Genomic DNA, 19070 nt, shown 5'->3' with positions numbered 1-19070 from the left:
CACAAAGTATGGGTGAAATTCTATCTTTAAGACATTGCATTTGTGCAAGCCTCAATCTCCAGGTTTGTTAGTATGGATGACAAATGAACCCATTAAATCTAATAACCGCGGATAACCGCCTGAATGTGGCTAATTTCGGGATGAAAACTCAAGTATTTTCCGGATATGGAGAAAATTGTGAATATTATTTGATAATTTGTTTTGTCTTTCTTCTGTAGTGGCGGTTGTATTTGCTTTTGTCATCCCTTCTCTTTTTTTCATGGGACCAATTTGTCTTAATTTGCTATCATATTTGGCTTATCATGAATACCTCTAGAAAGTATCTAAAGTGTTGTTACGTTTTCGATGAGTTGATGTGGATATTTAATGACATAATTAGTATCTATTAAATTATAATCTGTCTGTTGAACTGATAATTTTTTTTGCATTGACGAAGATGGATATATATAACTGTTAACCGATGAAAATCTATTACCCGATGGATATAGTTATGGATAATCCCTGATAATTAATTTGTGGTTATGGATATGATTAGTTTTTGTGATTATGAGGATCATGAATATAATTTTTCCGTTCTCAAATCAAACAGTTGACATCCTTATTTTCTCAAACTTTCTCTCTAATTAATGGTTTATATAAATCTCATACACAATTGATGTTGTGATTTTTTTTTTAATAATTAGTAGTGTTGTTTATATTAATTTCATACACAATTGATGTTGTGAATTTTTTTTGAAAACTAAAGACTAGAATTGAAAGCTTGAGAGTATGAAAATTGGTTGAACTGAAGTATTTATTCATTGACTGAAACTTCAACATAAATACACGTAGAAATAACAACAATAGCTAAAAACATGGAACAACTAATCCCATGATCGACATACTTCAAAATAAACGAGATACTCCTAATCTGTAGGCAATCCAAAGTTCCAAACTGAGAAGAATAGGACTTCCACTATTCATTCGCAGATAATTAAACATTAATAAAATTAATTCCCATCAATTCTGGTTCATGTAGACCTTTCTCCTGTTCTGGCTACGTTTTTCGAACATCTCGGAGAGAACCAGTCTGTTTAGCTCTATGCCCTTAAGCTTCTTGTTGTCCCTCTTCACAGAAACAATGCTCTCTGGATAAACAATAACTTGATTATATTCTCGATTTTCATTGTGATGAATCAGAAGATTGTTGAGCTTTCGTGCGACTAGGTTGTTGGAGACAATACGTCTATTAGCGGCTGCCATAATAAGCTCGTCCCTCTACCAAAATGCCAACGGAAACTCAATACCTGGTACATTTTGATCGTTAACCATTTGCTCCAACTTCTTCTAGAGTCATCCATCACCCACATATCGAAGACATTATCCCGGTCATGGATTTTTCCAGGTAAGAAAAAAATAGCGACGGATTCATTCCCCAATGCAAGTCTACTATATCTTCGCTCTCTCTCTCAAGGGTACTATATGGATCTGGTATTTCATGAAATACCTCCTCGCCCATGTCAAAGGAAAGGATGATACTCTTAGTCCATGGTACTTCAGCAGAAACACCAGTAAAAAAAATACCTTGAAGTAGACGTAAGTGGAATGGATCCGCAAGGCATCACAATCGATATCACACTCGATCTCTCTCCACGAATGAGCACCTAAAGTGTATACCTCTACTGTAGGTTTATAAGAATAAGACCACGGACGAACACTAACAACCTTGTAATTTTAGCTTTGAAATCGTACCCGAACCCCACAGCTTTTGGTATAGGGATATACTGTCCCTACACAATCATATTAGTGGTGATGGTGATGGAGATGAAGAAGGTGAGACTCGGGAAGAATCTCAAATTCCTTGATTGCTGGATTGAATAAAACAATCTCGTCAGGATAGTAATCGTCATGAGAGGTTGCTGGATTGAATAAAACAATCTCGTCAGGATAGTAATCGTCATGAGAGGTAAAGTTTAGACAAATAATCCCATCACAATGACCTGCAATCGTACTCATACTGCTATCGTGAGGAGAAATTCCTTGATACCTTTGTTTTCCTATCGTGAGGAGAAATTGAAACTCCTTTGCTTCTTCCTCCCGCTTGGTTTGGACTGTCTTTTTTTCGTACTCATACTGCCTAGGGTTTTCTTCCCCGTTTCGCTGTTAATGACTATAAGCTTGTTTGGAAGTGTTTTTTTTTTTTGAACAAATAATAGTATCTACACGAAAGGAGTGAGGGAATGAGCTAAGCCTTATAATGAGTTTGTCATAATAATGTGGTTTAACTTCGTTTTTGGCGAGAATCAAACTGAAGACTGCTCACTTATAAGTGAAAATGAATTTCATTAGACTGCAGTACTAGGCCAGAAGTGTTTTAAATGACTTAAATCACTTTTGTGAGAGTGCTTTTGGAACCAATCTTTAATAAAAATTCTGTATATTCCAAAAAACCACTTAAATGCTTTGTGCAAGAATGCAAGTGCTCATGGTGCTAAAAAAAAAATTTGTCAAAAACGTTTTTAGTCATTTCATAATCACTTTTGAACAAGTCCCATATTAGATTTAAAGCATAATTTTTTGTTGTAGGATCATTCTCTTCGAGATCAAGGCCTAAATTTGAGTCATGTTGTTTACAATTACTCTTGGTGGACAATCTGTTTTTTTTTTTTTTTTTTTTAAAGGCTAAAACCTACCTATAAGTCCTAAAAAAGGCTTATGGCTTGACTTTGAGATAGGATAGCCTCCTCTTCTTTAAACTTTAGAGAAATTATGATTTCAAAAAAAAAAAAAAACAGTGAGTATATCAAATAAAATGGTAAAATGCAATTGTTTAGGAAATTTTAGAAATTTAAAACGAAAATTAGGAGCTATTTATTATTGGGCTATTGGGCATATTTTAGCATCACTTGTGATATTTTTAGCTTCGCGAACTCGATTTTAATCTCACTTTATTCTCTGTAACTTAAAAGTCACAATTTTACTCCCTGAAACTCAAAATTCACTTTACCTTGCCTCCTGAAACTCGGTTTTGATCCCAGTTTGCTCCCTGAAATTTGAAAGTCGTCTCTATAAAACTTAAAATCGCTCCACATTGTCTTAGATCTGTTAATTTCTCTATAAAACTTAATATTATATGACTGTTGAATGTTTACGCATAATGGAGATTTGTAACAAAATTTATTGCACGTGTAACATAGTCTTATTGGGAGTTGGATCCCACATATGTTTTAGGAGACGACCTATAAGTTTATGGGAGAAGAGACAATCCATAAGTCAAGTAGAACAAATTTTGAGCTTAGAGGAGTAAAGTAGTGACTTTTGAGTTAACAGAGAGCAAATTGAGATTAAAATGGAGTTCTAGGGGGCGTAGCTATAAATAAGGGTTAGTTTAGGGTTACTGTGCTAAAAAAAAAGCGTTGTTTTTAGAAGTAGGGGTACAACTGCTTCTATTTTCTACTGTTTTGGACCTATGATTTTGACAAAAAGCAATTTTTTTTTTCATTTGCCAAATACAATTTTAACCTCATCTTTTAAAAAGCTGCTTTTAAAATAATTTCAGCAACTTAAAAACTATTATCCCATGAGTATTTTATTATAAACATGTCAAACTTTTATTAAATTTTTAAATGCTTGTTGGAAGAATATTTGGAGGAAACATTTTCTCGTTTCTTGTAAAGCACATATGAAACACTTTTTTATAGTCGAAAGATGCTATTAACCATTCCAGAAGCAATATCAAACAAGACTTTTTGATACTGGATCACATGGCTCATATTGTTGCATATCTTCATCACAATAATTGGGGAAATAATAGGCCTAGAGTCCTTGACAATTTGAGAATGGAACCCACAAGCCCGCCTCAAATGTTTATTAGAACTCAAAGAATTTTGCTAAAAACAGTCACTCACGCGCAAGTAGCAATTGAAAGTCATGAGCGCACAAGCTACTATATGAAGTACGTTTCTTACTTGAAATACAGAGAATCCATGGTCTTCAACTTCACTCCCTAATGTTGACATACCTGGAAAATGGTCATTGTTCTGACGGCTATACAGTTTCAATGTAAAAATCCAATATTTTCAGTAAACCTCGGCATCAAATAATAAAGAATGTCATTGTTCTGACGGCTATACAGTTTCAACGCAAAAATCGATGTTAATATAACTTTCATTTCTATAGATCTCTAAACACTGAACTATGCTGCGTGTAATTAAACCAGTTAAACTGCTATGATCGTCGTGTATGATAAAAGAAATTGAAGAAATGCCACTACAAAGTTCTGGATGCCACTACAAAGTTCTGGACATTCATGATAATCTGCTTGCAATCAAGGTTGATCTTATGTAGGCTAAAGCTTTCACTTAATTTAACAACACTGAGTTTCCGTCACCAGACCGATGAATGATCTGGGAAATAAGCTTCTCCGGCAGCTTTTTAGAGGCCTGCAAAAGATATCCACATAGAGGTGAATCCAAAAACTCATTAAGCTCCTTATACGTAGTGTAATATATTTACTGTCCTGAGAAACTAACCTGGAAGTGCCTCATGTGCAGTATTGGTTCGCACCCAACATCCGCTACTGACTTCCCATTGGGAGTTTGAAGTTTGAATCGGCTGGCCTCATATGCGGAAAGGGTATTATTTGTCCCGGCAGGCAGGTGGTGGCAAACTTTCAGGAGGGAGGTGAGAGAATTCATCTGACAGTTTACACGAAAGGCTAAGTGAGAAACCTTAGCTCAAGCATGTCCTAATCATCAACTTGAATTTTTTTTTTTTATCTATACTGATTTAATTTGTAATAAGAATTGCCATGACAAACTGTTACAGAAGAGAACCCGGTATTAACTATTCTTGCAACCATACTTTTCTGAGAATATCCTTGACTCCTACCAATACTTGTAAAAAATATTTTCAGATGTCTTCCAGGATTTCATCAGCCAATTACACGGTTATGTAACAATACAACAAGCACGCATCATAAAAAGAGAAGACCCTGCGTTGAGCATTGCCCCTGTTATGAGGGACCTGAATACTACGCCAAGGCTAGTGTTCGTTTTGAGATACATTACAGTCTGCAGATGCTACAGCCAATGTAACACACATGCATGTACCATATTTAGACGCGTTAGACTGGATAATTTTGTAACAGTTTGGTTATCTCAGACATATAGCATGGTGGAATATTTAAGAACATATTAACCTTTGTAAACTTATCGAAGTCAAACTCAAAATAGGAATGCTAACCTTCATGTATGGGCAGGATGCACAGCCGCCATTGATGGAACATCCCTCCCCACTGGAAACTCCAGGTATAACAGGTAGTATGACATCGCCTAGTTTTACAGAGTTAAGGCCTGGGGAAGAACTTGATGTTGTCACTGAATCTGATGAAACTGGAAATACAATTTCTACATTAATTTCTGCTCCTCCAGATCTTGCAGAACCTAACAAACTACGAACTGCTGCAACAATTGAAGTCACCATTCCGGATTCCGTTCCTAACACAAACTTAAGGTGCTCACTGACATTTCTATCCAAAGCCTCTTGAATCCTCTGTTTTATGAAATCTAGTATGTTCTGGGTAGAACCCACAACCCCCATTCCTCTTCTCTTTGCTTCCATTGCCAATGAGAACATCTCTCCTGGGACCTCAAAATGGGCAGTTAGATATGCATCACAGTACATTTCTTTTATCCTGTCGACAACTTCATTTCCAAATAAATGATGCACTATGCATGTCCCCTCCTGATACAATAGAGAAATAAGTAGTGAGAGGTCCATCATCCGAAAATGCAAGGAAAACTGATTTCCGACGCTATGAAATGAATTTATGAATAGCACTAAAACAAGCCATGAAAGTACACGTACCTGAAAATAATGTAGGCGAGGTAGCAAAGATCCGATTGTGTCTCTATTATGTTCTGGATGTATCTCAGCAATTTCTTCATTAGTCATCTTAGTCATCTGCTGGAGTAATTCTCTAATATTTGCACCCATGTAGGAATCAGGTCCGTACCATATGTTTGCATCTGGCACTTGAACAAAAGCCTGCAGAAGACAAGGAACTCGAAGTTAGCGAAAGTACAATAGCCAAAAGAAAAAAAAAATTGAGTGCCAGTTGCATTTGGAAAGAGACATTGGGAATTCCAAAACAATTAAGATAAATGGTTCTGATCCCACCAACCTGCAAAATGGTTTGGACAACATTTGAAGATGTGCACGTAATTGTTGGCACAACCTCATGAGCATATGCTTTTGTTTCTAGAGAAGTATTAATGTAGACAACATGCAACGAATGTGGAGACCTAGAAGCTGCCTCAAGATAGCTCATGTACGAAGGACTAGATGCAGCATCTGCCAATGAACAACCAATACGTTCATTTGACATCCTGTACACACCAACCTGCAATCAAAGTATATGAAATGAATATATTCATCAACTGTGTCACCAGTATGCGGCGCCAAACCAAGATCCAGTTAACTTTACTATAATTAAGGCATACTACATCGTAAATAGGGGAGCCAAACCAACATAATAAGTACAGTACATGTTTTACATTTCTTACTAATACATGAATAGAAGCAAAGGAGCTACCTTTTCAAAGCCAGCCTGATCAAGTATAGCCCGGACATTTTCCGACATAAAATCAACACCCAACACTGTAATGTATTCGCAACCAGCTTTCGCCATATTCACAGCGGAATCCGCCATGACCAATGAATCAGATATATGGATGTGAGGCCAATGTTTCTGTGCAGCAGTTAAAATACCTTGAACCTCTGGGTCCATGTAAAAATGTGCAACAACCCCAATTTTCTTTTCCTTCAACACATTAATAAGTTCCTCAACCTTCGATTCATTGGGAAACAAGTACCTCGCCTGCAATTTAATATGCAGATCCAACTTAGGTTACAATTAAAAAATAATAATACATACACTAATCTAATACAAATGGTAACGACAACTTTGGAACTGCTTTTGAATGGCTAAAAGTGATTTATGACAAACAAAAGCGCTTCTAACTACATTTAGCAAAAACATAAATGGTACTGGGTCATAAAAGCATTTTCGGATACGCACTTCGTAGTGCACTTTAATTCTAAGAAAAGCACTTCTAATAGTACTTACGCGCTCTACGCAATATAATCATATAAATCAACCAGAAACACAATCCAATAGCTAACCTGGGCCTCAGCGAAGCTGCCCTTTGCCTGAATCCCATCGGCGGTGACGACGAGCGACGGGAAAGGCTCGAACGGCGGCGTACCATGCCGCTGGGCGACCAAAGCCTTAGTCTTTTTCTGCATAGTGACCAGCACATTATGCCACGTGTTAACCCTAGACCTCTGCGCGCCCGACAATCCCACATTGAGCGACGACAAGTCGTCGGTCTTGACCCCCAACACCTCCTCCGGCGATGCGCCGTCGAGCACCGAAACCAGGCACGAGCAGAACCCCCTGGTGATCTCGGAATCGCTGTCCGCCGCGAATCTCATCTTGCCCTCCTCGTCCATATCGGCCTGCAGCCACACCCGGGCCGTGCAGCCCATGACCCGGTTGGAATCGACCCGAGCCGAATCATCAAACGGTGGGAGGAGAGCCGCGTAGTGCAACAAGCGTTTAACTCTATCGATCGGCTCGGCTAGAGATTGGAACTCGGAGATCAAAGTTTGGAGCTTTAAAGGGACGAGCTCGGCTGTTTGGGACGAGGTGGAGGGTGAGAGGGTGAGGGCGGAGCAGGAGAAGGGGGAGGCGGAGATAGGGTTTTGGGGAGGCGGCGGCGGATGCTTTAATGGGTTGGGATTGGAAGACGGCGGCGTTTGGATGCATTTGAGGGATTTGAAGAGGGTGGGCTGGGGAGGAGGCCGGAAAGTGGTGAACTTGAAAGGGAGTGACTTGTTGGGCTTGAAAGAAGCGGAGGACGATGAGGAGGAGGAAGAGGAGGAGACTCTCAGCGCCATGGTTGTTGCAGAAGAAGCATCCATTGGGGAGGAGAGAGAGAGGGAGAGAGGGGGTTAAAGGTGGAGGCTTTGATTGAGTGGTGGAGGCAGAGGCAGAAAGCAGAGGCTTTAAATGGATTTTGCTGCTTCCATGAACTTTGCCATAAAATTGAAAGTTTATGTAAAAAGGGAATTTAGCCAACCAACAAGGCAAGAACCAACCAATCTATATAAAACTAGGCGCCAATTTATTAAAATAAGGAAACTAATAGGATATCGCAGCCCATCCTTTGAACTATTGGGTCCACAAGATCAACATGGAAGACAAAACAAAATTGGGGAAGTTGACTCATCAGTTTTAGGATGATCAAATTTGGGTATCCCACTAGTGGAAGAGCTACTTGTAATTTCCTTCAGTGTGATATTATATGCTTAGTACAACACATTACGTAATGGTAAATTTGAAAACGATATCTGGGGAATAGTTTTCAATTGAGTTTATCAAAAGAAAATCGAACGAGATAGATAAGAAAAAACCATGACCATAAAAAAAAATGAGAAAATTGAAATAAAAAAAGACGATAATAAATATAAGAAGGGTGATGCACTTTTTCACAATTGCAGTGGTGTAAGTGATGCAACTTTTGCTATCATTCACCACCAAATCATGAATGATCTCCACCAAACAATTTCTTGGCTCTTTCCACTACAAAATGGAAGAAATGTGTGGCTTGTAAGCAATTTCCTGGCTCTTTCCACACAAGACAAGAAAAGTGTAGTGTCCAAGTGGCCAAGTAACCAAAGGTGGAAGAAGTAGAAAAAGTTGATGGACAAGTAACCAAAGTCTCATTGTGCCCCACATCAAATGCACTTTTCTTACCCCTTCCATACAAGTAAGGGGTGGCGGAGGTCCGTTTGGGTTCTTCCATCTTTAGTCTAAAGTACGAAATAGAAAAAAGCAAAAATGGTAGGAGAAATTCTTCCATACGATGTCTTGTAAGCGACTGCGGCGGTTCTTTCACAATAGGACTGGGCTGCGGCGTACCGTGTACGACAGTGATATGGAACCATGTTTGTGCGTAACAATGGAGATAGCCAAGTCCAGGTGATTTCTTCTTGTGCATGATTTAATTTGGTTAGGAATTATGGACCGATATATAATTAGAAAAACTAATGAAAAATGTTTGAAAACTTTAAGTTTTAACAATAAGAACAAAATAAAAAGTAAAGTTAATCGTACCAAGATTGACTTTTTAGTGTAAAAATATGATTTTTTGTTAAAATGAACAGTACCGAGAGCTTTTCGTTAAAGTTCTCATAATTATTTGCCATAGTCTTCCAACAACAAATCTCGTTGAAGAGTTGAGTGAAAGGAACATTGTCATATTGTAGGGATTCATGAGCTTTATTTTATCAAAAGTGTTGAAAATTTTATCATGTTTCAGTACATGACGTGCATTGAATAACGAAGAATTTGATGTACAGATAAGAATCTAGTGACAAAAAATCCAAAAATAAAATATCTCGATGCATACTATGCTTTGATGTGTACCAGAAAACCTAAGAAGTATAATATCATTATGTAATTTAATGAAAACACTGAGAAGCCAAATTCAGTTAGAATTGTTGTCAGTATGTTGTTTTGTAATCTTGACATTTGTTTTGTATGTGCGTGGCTTTGTCTGTCTTTGTCAGTATCAAGCCTCGTACAAAATTCATGGAAAATTCAAATGCAGAATCTGCATCTTCCACAGTAACAAATCCCAAAAGTGATTCCTTGTATTGATAGTGTTGGCCTTTGAAATCATTCAGGCTGTCCACAAGCCTCTCTGCTAGAAACTCCTCTGGCCTCTCCCAAATTTTGTGGTCTTTGTGGATTTCCCATGCATTCACATACACTCTTGTTTTCGGAACAAGAAAAATTGCCCGCGCTTCGCTGCGGATTTTGAAACTATTATCCATAATGGGCATGAATAATTTGCACAAGAAGATGCATTACAAAGGCGACACGAATGGAATCACATCCTAAAATGAACCAATGCATATGAACAAATTCCACCAGAGTAAATCCAACAAAATCACAAATCAATACAGGCATCTTAAAGAATTCAAATAACCAAGAGATATGTGAAGAAAGCTGATAAGAAACCAAACAGTGTGCAAAATTCAAATTCAACCTCAGCACAACACACACACACACACACACCAAATTCAGATTTGGAAAAACCCGGAATTCCCCAAAAGGCCACCACATTTTGAGATCGACTTCCAAAATTCAAAAACACACTCAACATGCAATCAGTGAAATCAATCAATCTGGTTCAAAGAACCGCTTCCCACAACCACTTCGAAAATCAGCAAAATGAAAACAAAAATTTAAAGCTATGTCTCAAAACATTAACTCCAAAATTTATACAACTTCACTCTTCATAAGTTTAAGAATTGAGGATTACAAATGCCAGAGTATGTTGCCGATCCTTAATTAACAAAAATTGTAATAGCTCTCGGCAGCTATTCTTACCCTTTTGCAGCAGCCTTCTGTAGTACTCTCATTTTTTTCTCAAGCATTTCGATCATCCGGCAAACATTTATCAAAACTGATTCAGATATAAATTTAATTGTATCAACCAACTCAAAGAAAACATAAAAGAACTACACAACGAAGAAACATTTCAACTTCCACCACAACCTCTCAAACTAAATTCTAAACTACCCACAAACCTAAAAAGAATCATCAAGATACCGAAATTTTGAAACACAGTAAATTTGGCAAATTTCCAAAACCCATGTCTATATCAATCTTTGCATGCACACAAATCAGGTGAGAACATGTGAAGACTATATATTTCAATTAAGTTTATCTATATGGAGCAAAACAAAACAACCGAAATTGGTGAGCACATGAGTGGAGAAAACAGAAAGGATCACAGTCCATTTATATGAAGGGTTTGAAGATTTAGTACAGGGAACAGTTGGCTAGCAGGTTATAGAGTCCATGAATACAATTAGAGCCCTTTGAATTTCTTTGCAAGAGAAGATTTATATGGAAAAACAACATCAAATATACAAATATGAAGGAAATTTGAGGTTTGTAGTTCTTCTAATCAATCAATTTTTTACTACCGAAACAATTGAATAGTAAGAGAGCTTTAGATAATACTATACAGTATTTATAAGGAAACGATCTTCCTCAATCTACAACTGCATCTCATTGCAGGACTATAGAAGAATATTTTAAAAACCTTAATGGGGCATGTACCTATTATAGACATCTGGGGGTTCAACACAATTCAAAAATATTGCAAGGACTACCAATAGTAAAGCAGAACTCAATCGTCAAGACAGAATGGAGACAGAGAAAATACGCCAAAACAAATAAAGAAAGTAAGTGCAAAGCTTACAGAAGGGGACTTGAATGATCTTTATGGACCACAGTTTGTAAAATCGTTAAAGATTATCGCTGGAAGATGGGAATTGTTCTCCATTGGACCTAAGGATCATACACCCAACATCAAACACCTCATCATGAACAAACCAAACTAAACTTTCATTCAATTAAGTCTCAAACACTTTAATTAAGTTAAAAAGAATAGTCCAATTCTACCAAAACTATATACAGAAACCCAGAAAAACGGAACAAACAGTGGTGCAAAGGTGTATAATGACACTAAATCTTCAAATGACATTAAAAAAAATAAATACCCAAACCAATATAAAAGGCAAAGTCATCCTTAGCAACTGTAAAATAACAATTAAAAAACGAAACCCATGTAAGTTCACAACAAATTAAAACGCCTAGATCAACATTAACATAAAATTAGCCACAAACCTAGAGAAACCAACACTAAATTAGACTAAACTAATAAGACATAAGCTTCAAATCAAATTCCAAATAAAAAATTTGGATAAAACCAACAACAAACCACACCTTGTTCCTGTTCTGTCTCCCTTCTCTTGCTTTTCTCTTTTGCCTACTCCCCACATTAAGCCCTTTTATCCTCATTTTTTCTCTTTTGGCTGCTCACTTAACCCCCATTTTTTTCTCTCTTTACTTTCCTCGATTTCCAGTCCCCCCTTTCTTCCACATCTATCTTTTTTTCCTCATTTTTTCCATCAATACTCTTGACACTAATTCTCCATTCTTTTTTATCTCTTAATTATTTCACTCAATCAAAACATGGGATCACATTTTCTCAAGCAGCCCCAAAAAACTGACCAACCCAAAATCAGAAAAACATCCAAACTAAAACATACAATCACCTTTGTCCAGCAGCAAACGATAAATTAGAAATACAAAATAAAGGAAAAAAAAAAACAGAAACCGCAAAAACCCAAATGCAAAAGGAAACAAAAGGGTGTTGCTTTGAATGTAAACGGGGAAATACCTGAGCATCAGAAGAAGAGGACTTATCATTTTCTTCATTTGGAAGCGACATGACTCTGCTAAATGGGATTATAAACCTACCCAAAATACATAAAATTTATTAGAATTCATCGCCAAACAAAAGAAGAAATCATTTTTCAAAAGCAAATTTGATATTAAATCAAGAATTTAAGAGTATATGCATATCAGCTCAGAATTTATAAGTATACACATCGTGTAATTGAATTTATTGAACTGAGAGAGGGAGAGAGAGAGAGATGAAATTACTTGCCTTAAGTGGGGAGGGTTTAACAAAACACCGCCTTTGGAGACCCAGCCTTTGAGCGGCTGCGGCGCCTGGTGTGGCTGTGCGAGACAGAGAGACAGAGTTTGAGAAGTAGCGATTAATTTTTTGCATGAGAGAAACGGAATAAAGTAGAAGACTCGAGAAGAGGCATCTTCAACGATGATGAACGCTCTATAAACAAAATCCCCAAAATCATAAAAAGGAAATTTGAACACAAAATTCATTTGTAAATCCAAAATCACAAAAAAGAAATTCAAACAAAACAAAAAGGAAATTAAGAGAGAAATGGAGAAGAGAGAGAGAGAGAGAGATCGGAGTACCGTTAGTTAAAGAGTAGACGACGTCGGTTCTCCGAGTACTGTAATTCCTGAAGATCTCTTCCGCCGTTGGCGGACTCGAGCGCATCTCCCTGCTCCTCTCCTTCATCTCACCGAAGCTCTCAAGTTACAGAAATGGATGCCAGTTTGTGTGGTTTTGGTTTTAGGAAGCAGGAGCCGATGCTATTCCAGATATGGAGTTGTGGCTGCTAGGGTATAAGAAGGACAGAAACAGGAAGAGTGAGAGATGAGAGAGGGCTCCCGTAGAAAGAGATGAGAGGAGAGCGCATGCATGTAACCCATCAATCCATGCTAAACCAAAAGTATAAAATTACCCTCTGAACTTTTAAGAATTACCCTTCGAACCCAGCCCATTTGGATGATATTGTTGTAAATAACATGAAATCGAGTGGCTTCGTGCTAAACCATATGGTTAAAATCACCCTCTGAACTTTTGAGAATTACCCTCCCAACTCAGCCTAATTTGGTTGGCTTTGTTGTAAATAAAGTGAAATCGTGTGCCAAACAATTGACTGTAGACATGAATAGTGCCAATTCCCCTCCAACTTTAGAATATATAATGTCGTAGCCTTGCAGAGGCTGATGACTGTCTAAGGATCAAGAAAGGAGCTGGTGGATGGGGTCTTGCAGTCTCTTCAATGACACATTTCAAGTATTCCATTTGATGGATGTGTTGTGATACTGCATCTACTGATGCTGCATGTGGAGTCTACTACCAAGGTGACGTCTAGTGTAAATCTCTAGGGTAAGGCTCATTGTAATCTTTAGGGTAAGGGTATGTAAATCACCTTTCCCTTGATTTAAGGGAGGAGACTGATTGGAGTAATGTCTTTGTGTAAGATTTAGATTAGGTAGGCAACATGCCTTCTTCTTTCTTGTTAGATGTTTGCTGCAACCATCATTCCTATCTCTTTTCCCTTTCTCTTCTCATATATACCTGAACTCACTCTTGTACAAACATACATGAAATATACATTGAAACTTTAAACCAGAAAATCTACATGGTATCAGAGCAGGTTTTGTAACCTGCCTCTGGCCATGTTTTCCGCTGCATCTTTCCTTCAATCTTAAGTCATGGCTGAAGAAGATTCAGTAAACATAGAGGGTGACATTTTGCATACCTCTGCTTCCAATAAGTTTGCCCATCTACCTCGTCATATAGCATATTGGGAACCCTTTAATTTGAACCCATAACTCATGGTACGAAAGATTTACGTGTGCAGGATGAGTGATATCGTTCGCCTTCTCCATGACCAACAATGATTGCTTATTGTATAACCACGGACCACCCCTCTAAATCATGGTCATTTCTTGTGGTGTGTTGAAGCCAGATGCAAATCTATCATTCTCCAATTTAAGTATGAGATCGTTTTCCTTAGGCCTCCACAAACTCCTCATCTGTCGCTTGAAGTTTTCTTTATTTTGGGGTTTTCTCGTCAGCACCTCCCCCACTAAGAAAATTTTTGACGATTTTAAAAACAACATCTCCACTTTATCAACTACTATAATCTATTGTTCATCTTCCATTATCGCCAACTTTCCGGAGAACCGTGATACCATATCCTCCATCATAGAAAAGCCTTTCCCTATCCACGTCCAGCCCCACACCTAGACCTGCCCATACCATGTTGAGAGTTGGAGCACCCTCTCCCACACCATGAAAGAAGAACAAACCCCCTCGGAGTCCACTGTCACCACGGAACGACTATTATAGCCTTTGCTTGGACATTTTGACTTGGTGCTGCAATACACAGGTGTGTTGAAAACTTTCCCAAATCCTTTATGCTTACACAATTATACATGTGTGTGTACAACTTTATACATGCATCTATGGAAATACATACGTTGGAGCCTAGTTTTTGCTTTAGATTTATATGCTGGTTGTCAGATTCTAGCTATGTGAAGTTTACGTCTTTAATTTTAATTTTTTATGAAAGTAGCTCATGTTTGCTTACCCGGCGGTGGTTGTTCTGATTTAGTGGTTAAAAATGGAAATTTCACTCGTAGTAAGGGATTAATTGAGGTTCATGCATGCATCATTGGTGTAAAATTGAGAGATGGAATAATATATGTGTGTAAAGTCCTTTCTTTCGGTTTTTTATTGCATTGTTTAGATGGTGAATTACGTGGAAAATGGGGGGAAGAGAGAGGTACAATTTATTTAATTTGAGCAAAACAATGGCATTTAAGCTTAGTTGGTTAGTGAGGATTAGAGTCAATAAGGCGCCATCTGTCTTTATCTAAAATCTGAATTCATTGAATGATGAATGAGGTCGTAGTGTGAGAGAAATTGAGAAAGTAAAGAAAAGATGGAAGATGAATCTACAAATATATGCCAAACAATAATGATAGATCAATTCATCTATGTTGGTTTATTAAACTTGGTAAAGCAAGCCTTTTGTTTTAATTGGGATATAGTTTGGTACTTTCATACTGTTTATGCACAAAATCAGTGAGGACTTTGGTACAACAAAAAGTGTTAAGTTTGTGACCTTAGCTAGATTGTTCCGGTCATTAGTATGGATAAGTATGTAAATGGATAGAGACAGGGAAGCAAACACAAGATGTACGTGGTTCACCCAGATTGGCTACGTCCACGGAGTATAGGAGTTCTCATTAATTGTGATGGGTTTACACAAGGACATAGGTTCAAACTCTCCTTTAGTGAGTACTAGTGAATGATTTAGTACAAATAGCATTAGGAAATATTGTGGGAGAATGATCTCCTTTTATAGAAGAGAGTTTCTAGCTTTGTTCTGACATTGACACGTGTCGTGTTGTGATTGGCTTCCGATGATGACACGTGTCGCGCTATGATTGACTTCTGATGTCGACACGTGTCGTGCTGTGATTGGCCTTCTGGTTGGAGAGAAACTCTTATGGGTCCTTGACGGTATAACGTTGACTGGTGCTCGGTAGTTTCAGGATTGGTCAAGTATGGTACAAACAATGCTCCCCTAAGTTCCTGAGTGAGGGAAGCTCCTCGGTTGGGGACTTGCAAGATTCAAGCCGCTGAGTAATCATGAAACTTCTAAGTACTAAAGTGTGGTATCGTCTTCACTTGCCTTATCTGTCTCATAGGTAGATGTGGCATATTCTCTGGAAGTACTTTTCCTCTATCCAGGGGTTATATCTTTAACCGGTGGAGATGCACAAGGTAATGTATCAATTTCACTTGAAGCTTACTTGTAGTTTCAAGCTTGGTCAAGTGCGATACAAACCATGTAGTAGGAATGCCCCATGTCACTGAGCTAGGAGATCTGTCGAAAGAGGTGACAGACAAGGTAAGCAATCAGAGCTCCAAGTAATCAGTCTCAGATTAGAAGTTTGATTTCTAGTTCCGGCTGATTGTTTTCATTCTCCCTATCTTGCAGGCAGCACGAAGGTTAAAGAGAAGAAAAAAGAGAAGAGATGATATAAGATATTTTTGTTTTTGAAGAAGTAACTTTCCACAGGCTTATTCTTGAACTGGGCTGAAGGATCAAGAGTTCGTTCGACCTTGATGATATGAGATACTTTTGCTGTTGACAAAGTAGTGGATGTGTTATGGCAAGACTTTACTCTTTGGCGACATTGCTAGCGAAAGGTTGTTAAAGTTTCTTGAGCTCTTCGGATAGGGTAGCGATGCCGAGCTTGGATTTAACTTAGGCTCATCCGTCTGGATTATGTGGTTCTGCAGGGAGGGCGTCGTGCTATAGTGATCTGTTTTAGCTCATCGTTGAACCTTCTGCTTCAATATTTTGGATCGCAGAAATGGTGCACAACCTTTGCATTTGAATGGTCCTTCAGAGCACTACTTCTCAGTGACTCATCCATGCTTGGCAGCTTCAGTGTAAAGAGTCAATATTGTATTAACTGTTCTGAAGAATTTTCCAAAAGGATTCGTGACCTTAACAACAATTGAGGATGAGTACTCGAGAGCAATGCTAGGTGAGCAACCAGGTAAAGGTTCCGGGCAATCAGTTCCAGATCGGAAGTTTGATTTTAGGTTCCGACTGATTGCTTTCTTTTTCATTGTCTTGCAGGTAAGAGCAAAGGCAAAGGAAAAGACAGGAAAAAAGCATGATATGAGATACTCTTGCTTTTAACCCTGATGATATGAGATACTCTTGCTCTGGTGTGACTTGTTTGCAGAGGCATTATCGAGGGAAAGGAAGCTGAGTATTTCGAGAGGCTTCGTTGGGAGTGCCCTCTCAGATATGAGGAATGGTTGAGCATTTTTGCAGGTTTGCCTGTCCGTGGAGGGGAAAGGTAGACATATATAGGAGTTTCCCCAACAACAAGTAGTAATGCTATTCATTTACCCTTCTTGGTCATAGCAATGTAGTGAGAACTGCAAGTTTCATGTGTTTTAACTTTGTCAGAGCATTTTGAAAAAGTGGTATGTGGTCTGTGGTATCTGGAAAGCTAATGTTGCGTGTGAAGATTGCAAATAAATTTTATCCAAGGAAATCTGGGTCTCGAAGTTCGGAGAGTGACGCCTCTTCGATTTTCGAACAAGCAATCCTGTTGGGGATCTGGCTCTCGAGATTCGAAGAGCGTTGCCTCTTCAATTTTTGAACAAGCAATCCTATTGGGGATCTGACTCTCGAGATTTACAGAGTGGTGCCTCTTCGATTTTTGAGAAAGCGATCCTGGTAAGAGTCTGGCTCTCGAGATTCGGATAGCGGTGCCTCTTCGATTTTTGAGAAAGTAATCTTGGTGGGAGTCTGGCTTTTGAGATTCAGGAAGCAGTGCCTTTTCGATTTTTGAGAAAGTAATCCCGTTGGGAGTGTTTTCTTGATGTGAGTAAAGGTTGGGCATTTTTGCCAGTCTGCTTTGCCACAGAGCACGGAGGTTGACACACATATGGACTTTCTAGTTATCAAGCAGTGGTGTTGTTCCTTTACCCTTGTGGGTAATGGTAGGGTAGCTGGACCTTCAAAATTTATGTGTCTAAACTTTGTCAGAGATCTTTGGCAAAGTTATCTGTGGTACCCGAGGAGCTGATGTTACATGTGGGGATTGTCGACATATTTTACTCAGGAAAATCTATTTCTCAAAATCCAGAGAGTGGTGCCTCTTCGATTTTTGAACAAACGGCCCTGCTGCCATTTCTTTTATAGGGGCATCAATTGTGTGCAAAAAGTATGTTCAGAGAGTTATTGCTTGTATGAATTTTTCCCTTATTTTCATACTTCAGAGATTTATTGGACCTCATTTCTCCTTCATCATTTCTGAAAATGTCTGGCCCATCCGACCGTCGTTTTGACTTGAACTTTGGTGAAGAGGCAGCCATGCCTCTTCAAGACAACATATGGCGCCCATCCTTCTTATCCCTTACTGGTATTCTTACCGTTAGGGACTCTGTGATGAAGAATGATATGACCGCTGCGGTGGTGGCCAGGAACCTTCTCACTCCCAAAGATAACATATTACTTTCCAAACGGTCTGATGGGTTGGCTGTTAAGGATTCTCTGGCTCTCAGTGTTCAGTGTATAGGTTCTGTGTCTAATATGGCCTAATGCCTATTTGCTCGAACTCACCAAGTTGAATCATTGGTGGCTGAAGTGATAAGTCTCAAACAGGAGATTAGAGGGCTCAAGCATGAGAATAAACAGTTGAATAGGCTCGCACATAACTACGCTACAAACATGAAGAGGAAGCTTGACCAGATGCAGGAATCTGATGGTTAGATGCTACTTGATCATTAGAGGTTTGTGGGTTTGTTCTAAAGGCGTTTATTGCCTTCCTCTTCTGGGGCTGTACTGCGTAATGAAGCTCCAAATGATCAACTTCCGATGCCTCATCCTTCTAGGGTTCTGTCCACTCTTTGATCATAGAGTTCTCAACTGGAGGAATAGATTACACTGCTTGAATATGTTCAGGTTGAAACTCAGAGACGATAGAGTTCTCAACTGGAACCTCAGGAGCCACAGGGATATGTGTAGATGAAGATTGTTCACTTGCATTGATGGATTATGTTGAAAGTAGTAGGTTAGGATCATTGGACAATGGTGATGGTGATGATGGTGAGACTAGCACATTATCAAGATTAGGCATTGATGGGTGTATACTTGGTTTTGACACTTGTGATGTATGGGGACTTGGTGCATGTGTTGATGCAATAACTGAATAAGGAAATTCAGATTCATTAAACGAA

At 38.5% G+C, this 19070-nt stretch overlaps 1 protein-coding gene and 1 long non-coding RNA gene across 3 annotated transcripts; both read right to left on the bottom strand.

The window, feature by feature from the left end:
- Positions 1-4128: 4128 nt before the first annotated feature.
- LOC103431122 (quinolinate synthase, chloroplastic-like) lies at positions 4129-8295 on the bottom strand. The gene is made up of 7 exons (XM_029092550.2): positions 7165-8295; positions 6575-6859; positions 6164-6382; positions 5848-6027; positions 5224-5724; positions 4512-4676; positions 4129-4421 (listed from the first exon to the last, which is right to left on the bottom strand). Exons 1-7 carry the CDS (start codon positions 7963-7965, stop codon positions 4341-4343), a joined length of 2232 nt encoding a protein of 743 aa, XP_028948383.1. The 5' UTR covers positions 7966-8295; the 3' UTR covers positions 4129-4340.
- Positions 8296-9532: 1237 nt separating this feature from the next.
- On the bottom strand, positions 9533-13221 carry LOC103431121 (uncharacterized). Of its 2 annotated transcripts, XR_011575664.1 has the most exons (6): positions 12911-13192; positions 12576-12649; positions 12306-12381; positions 11322-11410; positions 10442-10517; positions 9533-9856 (listed from the first exon to the last, which is right to left on the bottom strand). It is a non-coding gene; the product is annotated as an uncharacterized lncRNA (long non-coding RNA). The 2 variants fall into 2 exon arrangements; XR_011575663.1 differs by lacking the exon at positions 10442-10517 and having other exon boundaries at positions 12911-13221.
- Between the last annotated feature and the right edge of the window lie 5849 nt (positions 13222-19070).

The sequence above is a fragment of the Malus domestica genome, chromosome 14 (genome assembly GCF_042453785.1).
Source record: "Malus domestica chromosome 14, GDT2T_hap1".
NCBI classification, from domain to species: Eukaryota; Viridiplantae; Streptophyta; class Magnoliopsida; order Rosales; family Rosaceae; genus Malus; species Malus domestica.
The sequence above is the reverse complement of the archived record's forward strand: the minus strand, read 5'-3'. Positions and strand labels throughout refer to the sequence as shown.

Excerpts from the sequence above, each read along its gene's own strand:
- LOC103431122 (XM_029092550.2), bottom strand. The coding sequence starts at position 7,965 with ATGGATGCTTCTTCTGCAACAACCATGGCGCTGAGAGTCTCCTCCTCT. Across the intron at positions 6,028-6,163 it reads TTGTCCAAACCATTTTGCAG|GCTTTTGTTCAAGTGCCAGA; the intron begins GTTGGTGGGATC and ends TGTCTTCTGCAG. Across the intron at positions 5,725-5,847 it reads CTCGCCTACATTATTTTCAG|GAGGGGACATGCATAGTGCA; the intron begins GTACGTGTACTT and ends CTATTGTATCAG.